Source organism: Lichenostomus cassidix, chromosome 8 (assembly GCF_008360975.1).
Source record: "Lichenostomus cassidix isolate B80296 chromosome 8, HeHo_3.0, whole genome shotgun sequence".
NCBI lineage: Eukaryota > Metazoa > Chordata > Aves > Passeriformes > Meliphagidae > Lichenostomus > Lichenostomus cassidix.
The window spans coordinates 13,951,373-13,973,587 of NC_139489.1; the positions used below are offsets into that span (position 1 = coordinate 13,951,373).

Genomic DNA, 22,215 nt, shown 5'->3' on the forward strand with positions numbered 1-22,215 from the left:
ATTCACACACATCATACTGCAGCAAGGGAGCTGCTGCTACATCCAGTTGTGTGCAAAGAGCACCAGAGGCACAAGAGACCAACTCTCACCAGCAGTGGAGCTCAGAGCAGAGCCCAGGCCTCCCAGCTTTCACCCTCTGCTATCTCTGTGATGGGATACAAGAGCCCATTGTGCAAAGCAGCGGGTTTCAATCCCCAGGGAGCTCCTGGCAAGGCGGGGATGCCGGAGGTCTCACCTTGGCGCTCTCGGGGTACTCCTCGGGCGCTCGGTGCAGCAGGACGTGCCCTTTGCTGGGGATGTTCAGGTAGATGCAGTTTGCCGCGGCATCGTCAGGCACTGTCAGCTTGTCGTAGCGGTGGTCGCTCATCTGTTGCATGGTCTGCCGGGAGACAAAGTGCAGCTATTTACATCAAACACATCAGCAGTCCCAAACAAATGGGAGCACAGAATCTTCAAAAATAGCTAATTGTGATTGATTGCTGAGGCAGTCAAGGGTCATTTTGATATGCAGCAAGTAAGGATATTTCCTTTCATCTCTGCCCTTTAAGGAAGAATCTAAACCTAACTGAAAGGAGCAGTAGAAAAACCTTTGTGCAACAGTTCCTGCAAGCAGCAGAATTAAACAGGGCACTCAGTAAGCATCTGAGGGGGTCTTTTCCTCAAGGATTGCACACTGAGTATGCAAAGCTGCTCCTGACACTGATTGAGACTATAGGTGCTCAGCACCTTCCAAAAAAGCAACCATTGTTTAATATTTATATAATGAGCATGAACTAACCCAAACAGGACAGAACGGTTCCCAGCTTGGATATCAGCCCAATCTTAATTCTTTCCAAGGACCTCCGTTCTGCTTTGCAAGCAGTTACTCTTTCACTGAGCACCTGTGCTGGGGAGCGAGTAGGCACGTCTGCGCTAATCCTCGTTCCCAAGGGGACAACACAATAACCCCCTTGCAACAGAAGAGCTGCTGGGTTCAGAGGTTTGGGTTATAAATATAAGGCTCATACACAAATGGAGATCCTGGCTGGCTGGAATTTCAGAGACAGAGACTCTCAGGACACGACAAGCATGCAATCCCATGTTTTGGATCAGATCTTTTTAGTAAGGATGGGAAAAGCCCGAAGACAAGATGCCTGACTCCCCATTGCAGCGTTCCAGCTTTACATCAGCTTCAGCCTCACAGAGACCAAGAATAACACAGAACTGAACAAGGCTCAAAGTCCAAAACTTTGGACTTACTGAAAGCCTAAGCAGATGCAAGTGTTTCTGTTTCTCCCCCAGCCCACCTATGTTCCCAGATACATTGCAAAGATGCAAACAAGAAAGAAAATGCTTTTTTTTCAGCTTAAAATACTCACACTAATATTATCATCAGAAAAACCTGGTCTTTTGCTAACGAAATTTTTCAACTAGATTGCCTTCTCAGGGAAGAACCAGAGATTTACATCACAAAGCAGAAAGCAGACTTCAATTTTAGGCACAGTTAAGTTCGTCATTAAGTTGCTTGCAAGGTCATTCATCTGTACTATTTCTCATTCATTAAAAAAAAATACTACACGTAGCTGATTTATAACAGGGTTTACAACATACTGGGAAGCAATAAAGAACTCACGCTTGCCCACACCTCTGGTAAACAATTCCTTTATAGGTTGGGATATATTTTTCATGTTCTAGCCTGAGTCATCCACATCCCGCGGAGAACATGAAACTCACAACAAAGAATGCCATGCATTCTTGAGGAAGTGTTATCAGATTGTCATTTCTTGTTCCTTCTCACGTTATGAAACTCTCCCAAGTTCCCAAGAACATATCTATCTCCATAAAAGGTTAATGTGTTTTTCTGGGGAAAAATCCTTGCACCTTTACTTCACCAGATTTCCTTGTGCATTTCCTTGTGTATTTCCTTGTGCTTAGCACAGTTGATTTTCTTTGTTATAATTTTGTTTCTGTTATGTTACCAAGGTGTATTTTATTCTGCTTTCCTTGATGTTGCAGACATCCAGCAGCTGGAGACATGCCTGCACCTAGTGTGGCTCTTCCACTGGGTACCCAGAGTCAGCAGGCACATCGTCTACCTGCAGCTTCCCTTTTCCTTCCTACATAATGCTTTTAAAGTCTTGACTAAACAAGCATTAATTAAATCTGCACTAAAATACACGTATCAGTAGAAGAAAAGCCACTATGTCTGGATTTCACTAAGCTCCCAAACAGTTGTTCTTTCTCTACTCCTTGTTGGAAACAGAATTCTGATATTGGAGGTTTTCTGTAGGAACAGCTCGTTCATCAGAAATATATTGTGAATCACTGTGAAACACTTCCATATGAAATGATGAAAGAATTCTTAAGCAGAAGGGTAAAGACAAGTCTCCTATTCATTTGCTTCTGCAAGATGCTGAAGTGAGAACAGCAGCAACAAGCAGAAATGAAGGACAAGTGGCATGGCTCTAGTGCTTCAAGGGCTGTCTTCGGGGAGCCTGGGACATGATGCCAAGGGCACATTAAGAGGATTGTTTTCAATATTAAAAAGCACACAAACAAAAGTGGCTGAATTAGTTCAGAATAAAATGAGAAAACCTGAGTGAGAAAGTGAGACAAAGGAGCACAAGAGTTTGAGGACACAGCAGTGACAATGGGACTGGGATCTCAGCTAGCTGGAACAACACCACAAGAAAGCTTTTATTAGTAACTGGAGGTTTGACAATACAAGATTACTCTCTTCCTCAGCTCTTAAGATAAAAACGAAATCATATTTGCAGGCTTTCATCGCTGTTGTAACTATGCCCGCCTGTTGAAGTAAAATTTCAAAAAGCACTTACTTGAGAGAGTGCCCAGGCAATAACACCCCAAACCTGCCCCACAGGGAGGCTCTGGATGCAGCAGAAATGCACCAATATGACACAATCAGGGTACTTTACAGACCCATGTGATTTTCTGTATTTCTATTATGAGAAGTCATTAAGTACATGTGCCTGGCCAGATTGACTCCACAGCAGAGAAAAGGAGATAAAAGCAAGGTCCTTTGATTGTATTTTCTATCAGATACATTCCCAAATATGATACATTTACAGAGGGCAGGCTTTCTGTCCACAAAGGTTGGATAACCAGCTATGTTAAGAGCCAGGCATTTCCCGCGTGCCTCGTTTTTCTGGGAATTTCCTTCAGCCTAAAGAGGGTAATTTTCACAGCACATTCTCTCAGCCCTTAGTCATGCTTTCCTTACGTTGAAGTCATTCACATAGCCTAAAATGCCTTTTCTATAGTTTTTTTTTATAGTGTGTCCTCAGACAACTGAGGTAATGGATAAGCTAAATAATCCTAACTATGAAGCAGCATTATGCATGAAGGAAAAATGTGTATGCGTTTCAGGGCTATTATCACTGACAGAGCTAAGATGACTGCATGCACTTTTAAACCAGGCCAAGCCTGGCTATAAATTTTCCCCTCTCCATGAGGAAGGCCCCAGTCTGAGCCCTGCTGCACTCCAGGACCTACTCACATCCAGATTGCTTTGGGACAGAGAGCAACCAAACCCAGAACACCTGCAATGCACATTTCCAGCTCCAACTCGCACAAGCAAAACCAAACCCACACTGAATGTTTCTCTTGCTAACAGGGCATTGAACATCACACTTAAAAATGCCTGTGTGATGTTGACAGAGAAGAAAAAGCCCAGATTTTCAGGGTTTGATGTTTGTATTGATTAGTCCCTGTTCTTCTGACCCCCCAACATTCAAAAGAAAAATCAAATCTAAGCTCAAGTCAAATGCATGTAACCCTACACCCACGGGATCATTCCCTCACCAGCTTTCAGCTATCCTTTCTTAAATCCTTCAAGTCACAGTATTCTTAAAAGAAAACTAGTCACTTCAAACTATTTAGGATATTTTTTCTATCTATATTATCTCTTTTCTTTCTTTCCAGGCACATTAAACTTTGGCCTATTTTACTGATGCTTAAGCAACATTTGGCCTGGGATCCAAGAGAATGAAAAGATAAACTACATCAAGATTTTGCCTACAATGGCAAAAATGAAGTATTTTTGTGGAGCAGGGCAACTAAAGCAGATGAGAGGAGTAACTCAGCAATAGGCAATCACATGCCCCCAGACTGGATGGGAGTTTGGAAGAATAACATGTTTCTTTTTTGCTTGGAGGATCGACTGCTTGTCTGGGAACAATGTCGAGCCTATGCCCTTACACGCCAAAGGCAAAAGATGAAGATGGGCACCTGGCTGTTCCATTGCCATCTGGATGGACGGCTGAGAAAGGGAAATTAGTGCTTGCTACCTGGAAAATACTGCTGATTACCAAATGTGCTTTTTAAAAATTCTTGCAGCACCTGGAAAAGCTTCCTTTTTTTAGTGGGGTGTCTCCAGCCTCAGGTGAGAGGTGATTGATTGTACCCATTTTTGCATCCCAAGATAGGGACTGGAGGTGACCAAGATTTGGTGCATGGTTTCCAAGAACCTCAACTCATCAGCTGTCATACAGAGTGATACCAGCCCAGCACTGTCCCAGGCCCAGGAGTCTGCCCAGTTTGCTTTTGAACATGCAGCAAGGTAGCTACGGAGCTCAGACAGCCACTGTGCAAGGAAACATTTATTTTCCTTCCTTTTATTGAACTTGCCCCTTTACAGCTTACATACTTTTAGCGCTCCCCTGGTTCCTGCACTGGAAGAGACAGTGAACAATCGATCCCCAGTCACCTTTTCCACATAATTCCTGACTTTTTAGGCATCTCTGATCCCACCTTAGTTTTCTTTTTTTCCCAGTTACAGTCGTAGCTTGCTTAGTTTGTCTCCTTAGGAAGGCTGTCCAGGCATTTGTCGGTCCTTACTGATTCTGAATCCTTCCAGTTCTACTTTTACCTTTTGTGAAATGAAGGGCCTGTGCAGGCAAAGTGCACACAATAGCCAACATGCACACGCACCACAGCTTTACCAGTGGCATAATGACATCCTCCATTTGGTTTTCAGCTGAGCTAGAAATTTCAACAAGCCCAGGAAGTCATTTCTGCAGTAATGATCACTCAGAGCACATTATTTCATATGTGATGTTCAGAATAACATCAGAGCAACATTCAGAATTGTCATTCTCTCTGTCCCTGCTGCACATCACCTTACACTTACACGGAAATTCATTCACTGATTTATTGCCCTGTCTGTTCTTTAAGTCCCTTCCTCATTTTCTTCATATTTGGATAAACAATTGGCACTGGATAGAGACAGCCTTTGGGTTCAACGCAAGAAAGTGCAGGACAGAGTGGGGCTGGGTGAGCTGTGCCACAGTGCCATGTGCCTCATGCAGGGACTCAGCAGCTTCTCAGTTTCCTTGAAACACAGCAGTGACCATGAAACACTTGGCTAGGCTGACCAGAGGGGACAGAAGAGCAGAGCTGGAGAAGCCAGAGACCTTGCTGGAATGTCGAGATCTGTCAGGACTGCTCGCCCTGACATGCAGACAGGCAGGAGAGTCAACAGTGTAGCAGACTCAGTAAGAAGGGGACATCAGAGCCACTTTGAGCAGCATATATCAAAGGAGAATGATCTAAGGGTTCTTGTCAGGTAACTGGAAGTCTGATAGAGATATAGGATAGGCCAGCACAGACCTATAGATGCAAACTACATTCAAGATCTGCTTGAAGCCAGCAGTGCTCAGGTCTGCCATGGTCAGCATGCCCTATTTCTTAGTCCATACACAGCCAGAGTGCTGCTTTAATTTCCGCCTACCACCCACGGCCTCAGCAGCTGGGCTTTGGGCTTTGCCTCCCTGCTGCACCCTCTCAGTCATGTTTTCCAGAAGGAAGAGCTCTTTTAAGCAATATCTCCCACCCTGCTCCTTGGCTTTTCCTGGCGCAGGACACCTTTTGCATCACCACAGATGTGATGGGCACCGAATGACGTTCATGTGCACACCTGCACTGCTCTGCCTCTCTGAGCCACCTTCCCTCATGGCCTCATGTCACCTGCCTGCCAGCTCTGCCAAGGACCACTGCAAAGGGAAACCGTGACCTGAGAAGGCAAAAAGGAAGTGGATTACGTGGGTTGTTGTTTTCTGGCGAGAAGGCGAGAGTATGAACATCCTGTCTTTTGGAACAGGAACCCAGGGAGAGAATAGTCAAAGGGGGAAAAAAAAGAAGCAAAGGAATAGAAACATGAGTCCCCATTTACGCAAGGCAAATGACATCTTCTCAGTCAGCCTCTGACCCAGCTCCTGTGGCTGACAGCCTTACTGGTGAGGAAAAACATGTATTGAAAGGGATAGTCTCTGCACCCTTTAGAAACAAACAAAACCCTAAAACTGATTAATACAGCAATCTCTAGTCTGTAAATATATACTTTTGAGTCTTTATCTTTTAAAATACTAGATTCTTCTGCACACTGCAAACTGAACAGCACTAACACTCAGATAAGTGCAGTGTCTATTACAACATCTAAAATTAATTAAAACACGACGAGTTGAGTTTTTAAGGTAGGAGGTCATCTGGCACTCAGTTAAGACCTACATCCTCTGAGATGATGTGTACTCCTAATTAATAAAGTAATGAAGAATCAGAAGGAGATAAAGGAAAGTGCATAGAATTGTATAAATTTATTAATTTTCCTATTTACAAGGCTGAGGGAAGCAAAGTCTCATTTTTTAATGTCTAGCTTTAAGAGGAAAGTTGTCAACAGTTCTTTGTATTTCACTAACCTTTCTTTGTTCCTGCATTACAAAAAAGTTAGCATTCATCTGCACTTTCTGGTAATTCCCTACCTGATGTCATCTTCTTTAGGTTATTAATATTAGCAATGATTTCCACAGCAACCCATTGTGATAGCATAAATAGAGGATTATGACTTCATGTGGGGAATAAGCAGAGGCACAAATGATGAATTCTTAAGGAAGGAGAGATAATGTTTTCATGCAAACTTGCGCATTACTAGAAAAGACAGACACTATACAGACAATAGGAAAAGCAGATTTAGCTGAGCCTTTTCCTGTGTCACAGTGGTACAGGCTGTTTTCTAAGAACACCAGAGGGATGAAGTTTTCCCTTAGGTGTCTGTTCTGGAGGCATTTCTGTGACAGAGCTGGGAACCCCTCTGCTTTATCGAGGCACTATAACCCTGCTCTCATGCAGGGAAACAGTACTCAGCTCTTCAAAGCTGGCACATCGCAGAGACTTCAGTTACACAAGACGGAGTAAGAACAAAAGGCATTTAATCAAAGGAATGGGGGCAACTGCCAGTGCAAGAACAACTCCTTGTGCTCAAGTCTTTAAAAGCTCTGCTCTGATCATAGCTTGGATACAGACCAAGGGCCTAGTTACCCCAAAGAGACTCCTTTCTATTTTATCCTTAAGATGTGGTTTTGATAAGCCTCTCTTGACCACTGTCAAAACAGCTGTATTAGCAATAGCATTCTCCAGGGAATAATTTAGGGAATGAGTGAGCAGCTCCACTCCCAACAGAAGATATTGAATGACAGAGTCAAGAACAAGGCAGAACAATCATGCCCAAGCTTTTATTGAAAGCCGGAGGAAAAAAGAAAGGTATTTGCTAAAAGTCATGGCATTGCCCAAATCACTCCTGACCATAAAGAAATCCCATTGAATAATGAGGCTGGACTCCAGGATACCAAGGATCAGCACCAAAGGGCAGATGTCACCACAGCTCTGGGTCCTGCTGGGACAAGTCTGTGAGGACACACGAGGGGTTACAAGATCAGTTGCATCACCTGCTCTGCCTTGCACCCTGACTGGCAAGCCACTCAGTGCTGACATCTGCCATGGCCACACTGCCTCTGTAATTAGCATCCACTCCTCTCAAATGATCAACTGAAATCCCAGATGTTTCACAGACCACTCCATTATTCCAGATCTTAGAGGGAATATGCCAGGGAATATCCTCAGCTGCATGCAGGATTAGGCTCAGGCCATATGGTAGGATGAAAGCCCTCTCTGCTGCAACCCTCATCCCCAGCCACCTTGCCAGGTTTCCTACTTTCCTTCCAGGTCCTCTGCTCCCTTCCAAGATCCACCAGCAATCACCAGGCACTGCATTATCCCAGATCAGTGGGTTCACACCAAGGCTTCCTCTACCAGTCCTGCAGGGAGACCCTAGGGCTGCTCCTTTGGTGAATGCCTGGTACCAGAGCCTACCCAAACGACAGACTCATTTCTCAACAGGTGAGAGAACAACTTTATTGGCAGGAACTTGCTACAAATACAATCCACACTGCTTGCAAGAGAATAGCTGAGCTTGTCAAAGCCAGGAACAACATGTGCAACCCTCAGATCCTTTGGGGTTGCTACTGAGTTACCCAAAGGGTGACAGAGATGGTTTGATCAAGCACTGTGTCCACAATCATCTGCTGCTGTCCAAGTCTTTACTCATCACAAAGCGGAGGGAAACTGTGCTCTGTATCAACCAAAACAAACAGCCACAAATGTGGTTTTTCTGGATTTAGTATTAAGCAAGAGAATACAAAAAGGAGTGTGCAACAGATGCTGTGTCACAGTTCCCATTGTCACCTTGCCTAGCTTTTGCTGCTGGATTATGTCCTGGGCCAGTTCATGCTCTTCTGCTGTCCCAACAAGACTCCAGGGCTGTGTCCCTTGTTGAGGAAAAAGTGGTGCAGAGTGTTCACCTGCAACACTGCCACATCACCTCCCTACACTGGGACTGGCACTGTCACAGCACAAATCTGTCCTCATTCACACTCACAGTAAAGGTCAGCAACTCTGACAGTGCAGGATCAGAGCCCAAAGGTGACATTTTTATAGGAAATCCCAGGCTCACCACAGGCACTGAAAAATAATCCCAGGCTTCATCATCTCAACAAGCATGGCCAGTGTTCAAATGTGGAATTATGTGTACAGAATTATAAACAAGTTTAACTACAAGAAGGAATTAAATGCATGCTGAAAACAGCAGAGGGAAGTTAAAGTTTCAGATGTGATAGTCACCAGAGGCCCCAGTACTTTCTGCACTTAATTTGTCTCTTTCTTTCACCAGGTTTCCTGAAGTGCCACTTTTCAGCTGCAGTCCAAATAAATACACTACACTTGCCAGAACCTGAAGAGGATTTAATGGTTAAAATGTCATTTCTGATTTATTATCTGCTTCTAGCATGTGGTCTATTATCCTAAACTCTGTGGATTCATTTCCCAGCTCACTTGCAGCGCTGCACATTACACATACTGCACTAAACTCACGATCAATTGCACTTGGCTATATGTGAGAACCAGATGCAATTTCTTTTTCTATATAAAGTATTGTAAGGACATATAAGTTGCACCAGTAAGAGCAATTCAGAAAAAAAATCTATTTCAAACAAGATTGTCAGTAAGAAGATAAATCCTATTTTAAATGTCAAATGTTAGCATAGCATGATGTAGCAGTTCCCTAACAAGACATGTAAAAACAACTCAATTAGCAGAGATGGTTAAAGACAGCTTAATCATCTTGCTTGTATGATTGCATTTCCAGTCCTGAAAAATGCCAACATGAAGGAGGGGTTTAAAATAACAAGCTATCACAATAAAGGAGTGGCATGTTGGGCTGTGCCAGGCAACAGACTCGGCAGAAGCACAGGGGACTGTACTGCCACAGACTGTGCTGGATAACAGGAGAACAGCTGACAGCACTGCTACAGCTCAGCTGAGCTGGTGAAATCCAGGGAGCAGCTTTTAATTCTAAGTGTCAGTGCCTCAAAGATCCTCTTGCACTTGCATTGCCACAAGACTGCAAGAAGCTGATTGCAAACTGAATTTTTTTCTCCTCCGGAGGCAAGTGAACAAATACAAATATATTGTCAAAAAGCAAGAATTCAAATATTAGGGGAAAATGGTGATCAGCAGCATGCAAATGCCGTAATTTCCAAGACAGAAAATTTACCCATTTGTTTGCCAATAATTTCTCTGAAGACATTTAGACTCCTGGAGAAACAGCCAGATCCAACTCACTGGAACACGTTCTGGGTAACTCCTTATGTTGCTGTGACATGGCTGCCTGACATAACTTGTCAGCTCTCTAGGAACATGAGAAGGTCACAAAAACCCTGCTCCAGGCCAGAACCCCTAACCTCAAGTGGCATGGTTGCAAGCAAACACTACCCTCAGACACGTGCAAATGTGCTGCTAAAAGGCCAGTGCAGAGAAACACACTGAAAAGTGACAAAGTTGATTAATTTTTTAAAATATATCCACCAACAATCAGACACTGCTAGATTATCTTGTTAATTACCATGTTCTTTTAAAAATGTATCTACTTATTACTGTACCTTGATTAATGCTGGTGTTTACTTGATGGTTAGTTACCAGCAATATTTGATCAACTTAAAAAAAAATATTTGTGGTTACAATAGCTAAATTGATGCACTGCAACATAATTAGCCAAGCTGTGCAGAAGGGTTTAATCAAACTGATGAGTTCTCAGATTAGCCCCAGCTCAAATTCAAATTGTAGCACTGAGCAACCAGTATTGTAGTTGAATTTCACTCGAGTTTATAAGCACTGTATACAAGTGTAGGGCTTTCTGGATACCTGCAAGCTTCATCAGGCTGCTGTTCACGATGCATTTTGAGTTAGAGCCTGAAAATTTGGGATAGTATGAATTTCACAGGGAAAGGTGAAGGGCACTTTTCACCCCAGACTAAATCAATCTCACAACATCAGGAACGTCAGACCTTCACAACCAAAACAATTTGTTGTAAGTTTCCAAGGGAAGAAGTCATGGGTGATAAGCTGGAAAGGTGCTCTCAGAGCTTCACTGATTTCCAGTATGAGAGCAACTCTGACAGCTTGTTCAAATGAATTGAATAAGCAAACTTAAAGCCGCTCCAAACTACCTGGGTAGGCAAGGGACCATCCTCTTGCTTAGGAGCTCCCCTAAGCTCAGGTGTAGCAATCAAGCTGCAATTCTATCACCTTAATTGCTGCCAGGCTGCAAGCCAAAACCAGCAAGGTCTACACTTTCTTGGCCTCCATAACTCAACCCATGTCTAGCAAGGGAGACTGAGATTTGAAATGTTCTTTTTATCATGGCTAGGGACTGAGGCATTTTAATCCTGAACTATTAAAAGACAAAAAAAGGAAAAAAGCCCCAACAAATCTTTGCTGTGCACTGATAGTAAGAACAATGCTGCTAGGCAATGAAAAGTCCTGAGATTATGCCCATGAGGAAAACGTTCACAATCTGAAAAGCAAACATGCAATGAAATATCAAAGCACAGCAGTAAGGACAAGAAATCTGTCAGACCTTCGTCTTGCAAATATTTAAATGTGTTTTAAAGTAATAAATATCACTAGCTGACTAAAACCAAGGAGGTGTACAAGACACACCTAGCAGTGTAGGTTCCTAAATTCTTTGAGGACCAGGGATGCTGCTTTTGGAGTTACACACTATTTCTCTTGCAAATGTTCTGCCTGGCACAGATTTGGAGCAGTGCCTTGGGTACTGACAACAATGTTGTTCTTAAAAATAATTCATGCTTTAGAACCAGGGCAAGAGATACAAGTTGGGTTGCGTAAGTTGCATTTAAACTGAGCAGATTTCAATGAGCTTTCTCACTGGTACAGCAGAGACTCTACCCCTTCTCATTTCTTATTAGGGACACACAGCTGGCTTCCTCCATGCATTAGTGATCATATGATATCAAGGATGCTTCTGCAAAACCAAAGAGCAGAGCCTGTACTTAGGTTCTTATTTAATGGCAAAAGAATCATTCAGTATAATCATAAGCTGAAAATTCAGGACTTGCTGCCATTACTGAAAAGTAAATTTTGGTTTAACCTTTTAGGCAAATCCCGATTAAAAAAGTCTCAGTTGCCCTTTGCTGTTTTAGTGCCCAGTCACAGTTTCTGCTGTAAAATATTGGTGCCTGCAGCTGTGGGACCCTGCAGGTGCAGAGATGCTGACCCCACCATAAGCTGTTTTCTATAAGCATAACAAGATTCACAGCCTCAGGCATCTCTGTGCCCACATCTCTAATGAAGTTTAATTTGGTAGATTTACTCCAAACACACCCAGCAGGCAGGAAAGCCACAGAGCCAAGTGCAAACTACAGCAGCAATAAACATTTCCCATTGAGGATGATGGTGGCAGCACAGCACTGACCTGCCACACAATGGATTAGTGGTTTCATGTCTGCCAGTAAAGAGAGACTGAGACACACGAGGCCTCTTGGCCTGGTTCAGACCCACACCTCACACTGCACAGGAAAATGTTTAGAGACTCGAACTATTGGCCAGGCTGGGGTGAGACTCCTCTCTCTTCTTCCTGTTGAAGCCATGCTGTTACGAGACCCCCATGGGACCAGAGAGAAAAGGTGTGACCAGGAAGGCACTTTACCTTGCAGGCAGGTGAAGGGAGGAGGGACAGTGGGTCCTGGACTCTGGGCCCTGCAGCTACTGATTTACTCAGAAAGCTTACACTGCATACACAACTCTTCTTTGCAGTGGGGATAAGACCCCTCTCCCTCCTTCTTCATGACAGAACTTCCCCTCTGTGAATTCTAAAAGCCAAAGTTTCCTCATGACAACATCTGAAGTAAGTATCTCTACTGGTCTGATTGTATCTCCTTCCTCCCTTTTAACACCGAATTATCACATTTTTAGGCAACAAAGCTGTGAATAATAACCTGTATAATCCATTTATTTCCTTAAGACAACTAAAGGTAAATTCACATCACCATTCTCTTGCCTGATATAGACATTCTCTGTGGTTTGCACACACAGGGGACCCTAACATGTACTCATTGTTTCCTCTTTCATTGGTCTAGATCTACTTTAAAATTCCAGCATCCTTAAGCGGATGTTAAAAAAAAAAAAAAAAAAAAACCACCCAGAAAAAGGTCTGCTGTTAAGAAAATTTTCTGATGTGCTTTACCTTGAGGGCTTTCTGTGCAGCTTCACTTGATCCAATAGCAATCAGGTTTGGTCCAGCCATGCTGCAAAAGCCCTTCAGATGCAAAGAATCATGAACAGGAACTGTGGAGACAGCATAATCCTGTATGGGAGTAAAGAATGGTACTATAAATATTTTTAAAGTGTCCTAGTTCCATAACTATATTGACACATTCCATAATTAATTTTACTCTCTGCAAATTATCAACCCCAGGGCACAGTGTCAACTGTTTGACACTCTCTTCTGGACCAGCTTGTCTTCTACGGAGACTGGCATAAAATCCAGAACATGTTCAAATATTACTATTGTTGCAACCATAAAGAAGTACATAAAACCTTGCCAGGAACCAGCAATAAGAACACCGGGCTGATACACGAGAACATGAAGAACATGAGTGTTTATATGCTCTCAAAACATAACAGCCTCCCACTATCCAACTAATTTTTACGCAGCAATCTCACATTTCAAATCCAACTTCAGCATCTGTCACTTTACAGGATGCTCATACCTTTTCAGCAACTTGCACCTTTGGGGTTTTTTAAATAAGGTCTTAAATAAAGTGCATGAGTACGACAAACTGCTTGGCTAGTATAATTGTTAAATTAGTTCAGTGAATGACAGCTTGTATTTCCTGTGGCATGAATGAATCTACAAACCTTAAATGTGTCAGCCAGAATTTCTGCACCACGTTGATTTGTCCGCCTGGAAAGACCTACGAAAAATTCTCTGCCTGGAATGAAAAAAGGAGACCAGCTTTAGAGACATTCTGAAGCAACCTTTCATAGATTTTAATTTTCTATATTTCTTTTCTCAAGCTGACTAGTTAAACTGAAAATTCAGCATAAAAGAATGCAACCTGCAATTGTGAGCTGATAATCTAAAGCAATTAATCTTTTTCCAGAAGACACATTTCACTAGAAGCATAAATAGCTTCCTTTTCCAAATCTCTGCAGTGGTCATTGGGTCAGGAAAGACAACAGCTGGGCTGGATTAGTACACCACTGATTGACCATTTCCCTCTCCCTCTGAGATTTCCTCTGGTCTCAAGGCAGATCTGCAGTCACTGGCATCCTCCAGCACCAGACAAATCAGTGCTGGATCTGCATTGCCTTAGAAAGGCCTCTTCTGAGATCCTTCTTTCCCCGTGGTGAACTAAGGCAAGCAGCCAGTCTACTGTGATGCTGATCAAAACAAACAGGCTCATTCAGCACAGGCGGGGAGCGACCCTGTGTGCAGCCAATGTGAGAAAATGCCTAATGGGTTTAATGACATAAAAAACACAGGCAGTATCTTCATCTTTGAAGTCAACCGGGCATGTAAGCTGTCTGGCTCATGACATATGACAGGCAACTCCACCACTTTCTTGAAAACCTAAAAATGCTTTTATTTGCATTTAATTTATTGAACTAGTGACAATTGTCTGCATCAAGCTTTTACAAGTGCTGAAAATTAGTCTGGTGAACGTTAGCTGCTCGTAAGAAGAAATATGAAACAACCCCAGACAGTTGACTACTGAAAGCATTTTTCTTACTGGCACTTTGCAAGCTAAAATAAAATCTGTATGCACAGTGCTGTTCTTTGTAGTGTATGTACTGCTACTCCTTTTATTCAGGCATTAGGCAGGACATTGAGGGTTGCACTGAGAACGCATGTCTCAGCTACCTTTGCGACATTTAGTAAACAACTGATTTAATAAAGCATAGGAATGACATTTTATTATGCTGTTATCACGTATCATGCAGTCTTTAAGGCAGCCAGAACACGTAAAGGGCAAATTCACTATCACTATACCTGTAAATAAGACATCTCCACCATCCAAGGTTGCATTTTCATCCGTCATCTCAATTATATTAAGGTTGAGACTTTCTAGTACTCTCTTCATGGCTTCAACCTGTTTAAAAGACAGTTATTAAGGACATATTGTACTGTTGAAAAAAATTTTAAAAACCTGCCAGAAATACATATAATGCATAAGAATTAAAGCCTTTTTATGCACCTTTAGCAAGGTCGATGACAGGGTCCTTTGTGGTCCTGCCCATCACAGTTTCCCCACCTTTCTTCAGTGGCCTCTGTGGTCTGGGGGGATGGGTTGTCAAGTGGCAGAGATTAGGCTCTTGTTTTTGCATGGGAGCCATGCAGCATTCAGGGGGGACAGATGAGGGGTCTAAAGCACATGTTAAGTCCAGTCCCTCTGCACAGTAATATCCTCTTCCAAATCCTGTCCTTTGGATTTGGGCTGGAAAAAGCACCAGCAGAGGAGTGAGGTTCATTCCTTCCACCCTGTTCAGACACAAGACGTGGCTCTGCCAGCCTTGGAGGTGGCAGCTCTACCACAAACCCCTCTTCAATTAACAGGAAAAACAATAATCCCCTAACCAGGAAGCATTCAAGTTCCTAATGACTTTGTAATTTTACTAGGCACTAGTTCACCCTGCATGTTGGAGCTCCCCCACTTCAGAATTACAGGACATTTCATGCCTATACGTTGTGGGGCTGACTGCTTGCTGTGGAGAACCACACACATGGCTGGAAGTCAGAGCCTGTTTCCTGCTGAAAGGAGCTTGCATTTGGAGCAGGGAATGCAGCTTCAGTTGGTTTCTTCTTTTCCAGTAAGGGCTGCTAAGGATGCATGAAGCAGAATATGTTTCTCTGTCACTGGCCATCCAGAACAGGGGCCTGCACTTGCTAAGTTCAGACAACATCACCACGGTGCCTTTTAAGCGAAAAGATGCACCAACGCACAACCAACCACTCAAAAGCCTAAACCTATAACTTGCAGAAAGTCAATAAAAATAAGAGCTCATCCACAGAAATCTGTGAACTTGATCCCACATAGCAGAATTTTTGTGTTCAGTGAAACTTCCTCACCATGGTTAACCACAGGTGCCCAGAAAGCATTAATGAACATGGAAAACACAGTGAACTCCTGTTAGATTTCTGCATGTCCCACAGATCATTTATCTATTTAAAGCACTAAATTAAGCATTTCTAGAAAAAAAAGGGGAAGCTAAAACAGGTGACACCATACCAGTCTTACAGCACTGTACAACAACAGAAGCAATTCTAGCAGCCCTACTCCTGGGCTCTGCCAAACGACACCTGCCACAGCAGAGGAAGGACACTTGATGGAGACTAGTCCTTCACACTCGCTGTGGCAGCCTCAGAGCAATAGCAGCACAGTTTGGCTGACATACCTTCCTAAGAGCAGGGCTGGCTTTAGGGAATAAGGAAGGGGACAGATATGATCCACCTAAGCTGCCTTGTCCTGCTCATTTTCCATGACTCAGCAATGTGGCATTTGTTCATGATCCCATTAATCCTAAAGCCCAGGCTCAGAAGGCAAGAGCAGGGCCCCATGGGCTCTCAGTACAGGTGATGTAGGTCTACAAGGGACACACTGGGGGCAGCACCTCATCCAAGCCTGACCTCTCTGGAGGTTTCTCTTCCTCTTTAGCATCTTCTCACTCTTCAGCCACTTCAGAGAAAAAACCTTGGACAACCACACTGTTAAAATAGGTACCTCCTGTGTTTAAATAAATAGGTTTAAACCTGTGAAGGACAAAGGCAGATCTTTGTGCCACCTGGAGAACTCTGATGGGTTTTGCTGCAACTCAGAACTGTACCCAGGGGCTTCCTGATACCAAGGGATTCATCCTCCCCACACAAAATCCCATCTAAGGCTTTGGCATGCAGACTGGAGTGAGCCTGCAGTATGCTCTTTACAATTAATACTTCTTTTTTGCTCCTCTGTCTTTTGCTTGATATTAAAATGACTTCAGGCAGAAATCTGGCACTCAAGAGTCTCCAGGCTTAGTAGAAAGGCTTCATCTTTCTTAGTCTTGTTGCTTTATCTGCAGCATTCTTTAAAATTAGGTTTATAATGACTATTGGACCCATGTGGTGTTTTAAAAATAATTGGGGAACAGCTGAGATAATATTGGGAAACTGCTGTTGTACAAACATGACAACATTTCATCACATCCATATGCTGACAGCAGAATGATTTCTTTTGTCTGTGAAGCCCAGTGGGTTTTACTGTGCAGGTGCTATATGCATAAGAGTCAAGAGATCCCAAAGAAGAAAACAATTGTTTAATACAGAGTAATAGAGATGCAGCATTATAAAAGCAAAGTTCCATTCCAAGAACACAAGAGTCCCTCTTTTATGCTGACATGAGGTGGACAAGCAAACTCACAACTGGGACACCAGTCACAGGCAGTTAGAATAAATAAATAAAACCATCAGATGGGATTATTTAAGGCTGAAGGCCAAATGGCAAGAAAAACCAGATTCACTCAGCCTGTTGCATGGTCACCTGTCTCCAGTCAATCTATGACCTCCAGCAGCTTCCAAAACCAAAACACCAAGGAGAGAAAGCCCTTCGAGATGTGCTGCCAAGCAGGTGCTCCCAATAGAAGCTATCTGGGCTTGCAGAGGGAATCAAGCCTGTGGCTGCCCTTGCTATTCACCCCCTCCCCACGCCACCAAATGCTGATGCTTCTATTCCACAAACAGAAGCATCAGCAGAGCTGTGAATGTTACTGTGGCAGAGGACCACCATACCCGCGTTCTGAGGGGAGACACAAAAGCTTCTCCAGACCACAGAATATCATCCAGGAGGGCAAAGAGGTGTAAAACCTGGGCAGTCTGCAGACACTACATGCAGGTGCCTCATGTTGCAAATCTTACTGAAGACCTAATGGGACCACGAAAGTACAACAATTGTGATGAGAGATGGGATCAGGGGTGGGCAGCAATTGCTGTGATGAGAGAAACACACACCAGTCACCAATGTAGGTGTGAGCTCCCTTTAGCAGGTGGGAAACCTGCTTTGACCTGAGCACTGCAAACCATGCTTGGTGCTGAGAAGAGACTCCACTGAGTGAGTAAGGAGCACCACAGAGCTCCCCAGGGAGAGGCAGACAGGGAGGCAGCAGCACTTCACATCCCTGGCCCAGAACAGCCAACTAATAACACTTGTACTAGAGTACCAATTAACTAAAGTGCCTAGCTAATGAGGCTAGTGGCATGTAAATGCTGACTTTGGATTTGTGATTTGAGTCATATGGATGTTTTAATCACCAGCTGTTGATTACCAGGCCACATCAGAGATGCCTCGAATTGTTTCTTTATTTAATTTACAGGGGTTGATGCAGCTGTAACACAGACATTAAGGAAAGTTATCAGAACTAAAAGTCGTCCAAAGTCACGGAAAACTAGTTTAATTTGCTTCATGGTGTCCAAGGCTTTAAAGATATTTGTAAGATCCTCACATGTTTTCCTCCAACAGTTGGGTTCATTTCAGCTTATAAACCCAAATTTAAACAAATCAAATGAATGCCATATAAACTGCTGGATCACTTTTCTGTGATGGGTGTTAATGGATCAAGCTATGGCCCACTGTTTTGCAAGGACTTTAAGCATACAGTATAAATTCCCAGGGTTTTAACTGGGAAGTGCTGTTCACATGTCTGCTGACGTATGCATGCTAGGAATATGTTTCAATATCCATTACTTGTGTAAAATAGAAGTCTCAAGTTACTCTATTTTTTTTTCTATAAGCAACATCAGAAGCTTCACTCAGTTGAAGCAGAAATGAAAAAAGCACAAGCTGAGTTGAAGAAGACTGGGAGGAAAACTTGACATTATTAAAAAGGCAACTGAAAAAAAAACCCCAAAGAAGCACACTTGTAAATAAAGGATTCCAGAAAAACAAACTAGGACTGATTATCCCATCTGCTGAATTTCCTGTAGTGGGGACAGCACAGACTCGCATGATCCCCACCATACCATCTCTAAAGCCATCCTGCGGAGTCCTGAGCAAGGTCTCCAACACAGCATGCCCATGGTATGTGTTTGACACACTACCATCTTGGAAACAGCATATGAAGCATTCAGAGTTGGGTTAGGATGGGGTGAAGTCCATACAAGTAGCTTGAATCTGTATCTCATCACTGCAAAAGGGAATCTAGAGCTTGGCTCCATCCTTTAACCTTCCCACATCATGAAGGATTGTGCTACAATCTCTATGCTTTAACAAAGATCCTACAGAGAGGAAAATGACATAGTCTCTAGCTGAGGATGTACAGGTGATCGTTATCCTCAAGTAATATGTTTAAAATAGGGATGTAGGAAGGGGAGTTGATTGCACAAAGCCCTCTATTCTCCTCACATTTACTCTCCCCAAATAACTGATCGCCGTTTTCTGAAGTGTGTCTTAACACATATTGGCGACATTTTCATTCATTATGAATGAAAGACTAATTCACAGAGCTAGCTTTGATGTATAAACAAATAACCACCTCTTGCTTTTTTTCCAGGAAAGAACTGAAAAACGTCGGATCGACAAAGTCCTCTGTGAAACTGCAGTTACCCAGGAGACACCAATGCACAAAATATTTGGACATGACCTGATTACAAGAATTTTCACTATGAAGAAGACTTACTGCTTGCTTTTTTCATAAGCAGCCAAGAAGAAAAGTCACCTTCCCTCACTTTATCTCCTTTATTTGAAAACTAAAATCCCAGGTAGTCAGAATCGTTGCACACAAAGAGAGCACTCATCTGTAACTTTTCAGATTTCTATATCTTATTATCTCAGGTCAGCCTAAGGTTTGTAACATGATACTGGGTTTTATTGTACATGTATCCATTAGTACATGGGTTGAGTGTTAAAGCTTGTATGCTTTGTGCAGTGATATTTTTCTAATAAGCACATTCCTGGTGTGAGACGGGATGTGTCTAATCCATAGCAAAGCTGATTGAGAGACAATGGGCTCCAGCCAGCTCAGCTCTGTTTCAAGGAAGGAGGACAATAACTGCGTTTGACATTTATAAAAATCTAATTTCCTCGTGCTTTAAAAATGGAGCTCATTACCCTTCGGATTGGTGCCTTCCACCAATTACTGTAACTGATGTGCGGGGATTTTTTCCTTCTCTATATTAGTACTTGATGCACTCTAAACATAGGCTGCTTCCTAAATTATTTACTGGTCTCTTGTGCACTAACCATATTATGGGATTTATGTTATTGACAGTAAGAAGGAAATTATCTTTTCAAAAGACAGTGCAAACAGGGAAATGATTTTGCAAGCCACCATCTCACAGCTGCCAAAAGCAGGGCAGCTGTTCCCCTGGGGTGTCAGAGCTGGGTGGTGGGGCCATGGGCGAGACGCCACTCAGGCTCCCAAAATGCCCCATGGGCAGGGGCACAGCTGGGGCTTGGCAGAAGCTGTGGATGGTACCAAATCAGGCATCTTCTAATGACTGCAATGGCCCATCTGCCTTTGTCTCCAAGCTCTTGGTGAAAGCAGGAAGATGTCTCCAGCCCTGTCTTAAATGAAAGGATGCAGAGAGATTCAGAGGGCAGAAGACCATGCAATGACCCAGAGATGAAATTAGGTTTCTAAGCCAGGAGAGCTCAGCTCCATGTGCTCACAGCTCAGCTCTCCAGAGACCAACCACAGCTCTAACAAAAAGGGCTCTCAGTCCAAGACACACTGCTGCACTGTCTCCTGAAAGTTTACATCCACCACCCATTTCTCCAGCTTGTTAAATCACAAATACTGCATTTCAGACTTTACTTCATTGTATTTTAAACAGTCATTCATAGCTGTGCAAAGCAAATGTCAGACTTAACATATGCAGAAGTTAGACTATAATAATCTCAAAGGTGATTATTTCTGGAGCCATTAGCTCTGAGTTCACAAAGTGCCACTGTCAATATATAATACATTTTTCAGCAAGGCTCTGAGTAAAGGCTATAAATAGAGATGGACAAATCCGGGGCCAGGAAAGGGTAGACTTCAGTTTTGCAAAACCAGATACCAGTATTGGTCACAATCCAGGTTCTCGCCTACCTGAATCTGCTCCATTTGGACATGAGGGAAGTCTGTCTCCTTTTCATGATAACCATTGCCCTTCTGGACTTGCACAGGCTTCAAAGAAAATAAAGCAGTGCTGTAATAATTTTGAGGGTTTTTGAGAAGAAAAACCCACTACTGGTTGTTTTCATGCTTTAAGTAGGTCAGATACACACCCTTGTGCATATGTATCTCAGAAATTTGTGGGATGTGGGTTGTGGCAGAGCTTCCAGCTCATGCTCTCTGTGTTGATACTAGAAAGGGCCCTGGCTCTTGAAAGGTCATCAGGAAAACAGCAGAAAGAACAAGATGCTCCAGCACTGCTATTCAATGAAGGCCATGCAGCAAGAAGACTGTGTTAAGTGGATCAGCTCTGTCCTACAAACAGCAAATCCTGATAAGGACATCCTGTACCTGCCATTCCCACTTCCGCCAGCTGACAGACCACAGATTGCTTCAGCAACCAATCTCCCATTTCACCCACACAGGGCCTTTGTGTCCATCCCACTGCCTCTTTTGAGAAAGGGAGAAAAGATAAAGACCAGCAGCAGCCTGGTCCCAAAGTGGATTGCCAGCTGCTCAGCAGCACAGTCCTGGATGACATGGGTGAATAGGCTGCTCCCAAGACACCCAGATAAATCACATCTGGACCACTCATTTCTGAGTAATCAGAGCATGACTTCATCAAACTAAGCTGAACATCACAACATCCAGAAAAAGTTGTTTTTTTTTTTTTAATTTCAGCTGATCATACCCTGCCACTCTCTGCCAACATGGAGGGCCAAGGCCAGGCCCTTACACAGATGGTGGGGCAGCTGCACAGTAGCATCAATCAGACTCACAGTGGTTTAATGGCTGTGCCAGAATACCAACCAGCACAGCTCATCCTCAGGGCTCAACAACTTTTCATCAAACGAGGCTATGCGAGGGACAAGAGGGAATACCAAGGTACTCCCAAGCTGTATCCTCAAGGAGAAGATAACTTGTTAGTTTCTCCTGATACATAGATCCCACACACTAATGCTTCAAATTGCAGCTCTGAGCCAGTTTCACCTTTAACCAAAGCTTGCATCAAGCAAGTGCAGTTTCTGGCAGAGTTTTGGGGGTTTATGAACCATGAAGTTCACAAAGGGCCACAGAGATAATGATCCCATTTGTTACTGCCCACACACGGCTAATTATGGATCCAAACCCACTTACTGCCCTACTACTTAAACAGTCTTAAGGGATGTGCTGATGTATGTGGTATAGAGTGTCCATTGCCCCAAAAGAGTGGGCTGAGACTAGGGTGAGCACAGTACCACCAGGGAAGGGGAAACATGGAAAAAGCTGGACCAGGGCAGCACAGAGAGGGACTGGCACATGTAGGAAAAGCAGAATGAGGCTGGTGGCCTCCAGGGTTTCTTGTCCTAGGAAAGCTTCTTGACCAAGCAGGAGGGGAGTTCCAGTTTTACTGGTCCTAGG

The 22,215-nt window shown here is 43.4% G+C and overlaps 1 protein-coding gene across 1 annotated transcript in view; it reads right to left on the reverse strand.

Moving 5' to 3' along the window:
* The window catches only part of DDAH1 (dimethylarginine dimethylaminohydrolase 1), a 58,510-nt gene that overhangs the window by 4,763 nt on the left and 31,532 nt on the right, over positions 1-22,215 (reverse strand). Inside the window, exons 2-5 of the mRNA XM_085067987.1 lie at positions 14,681-14,780; positions 13,546-13,619; positions 12,872-12,991; positions 236-379 (exon numbers count right to left, since the gene is read on the reverse strand). Of these exons, the coding sequence (XP_084924113.1) occupies positions 236-379; positions 12,872-12,991; positions 13,546-13,619; positions 14,681-14,780 (438 nt within the window). The remainder of the gene's footprint in view (positions 1-235; positions 380-12,871; positions 12,992-13,545; positions 13,620-14,680; positions 14,781-22,215) is intronic.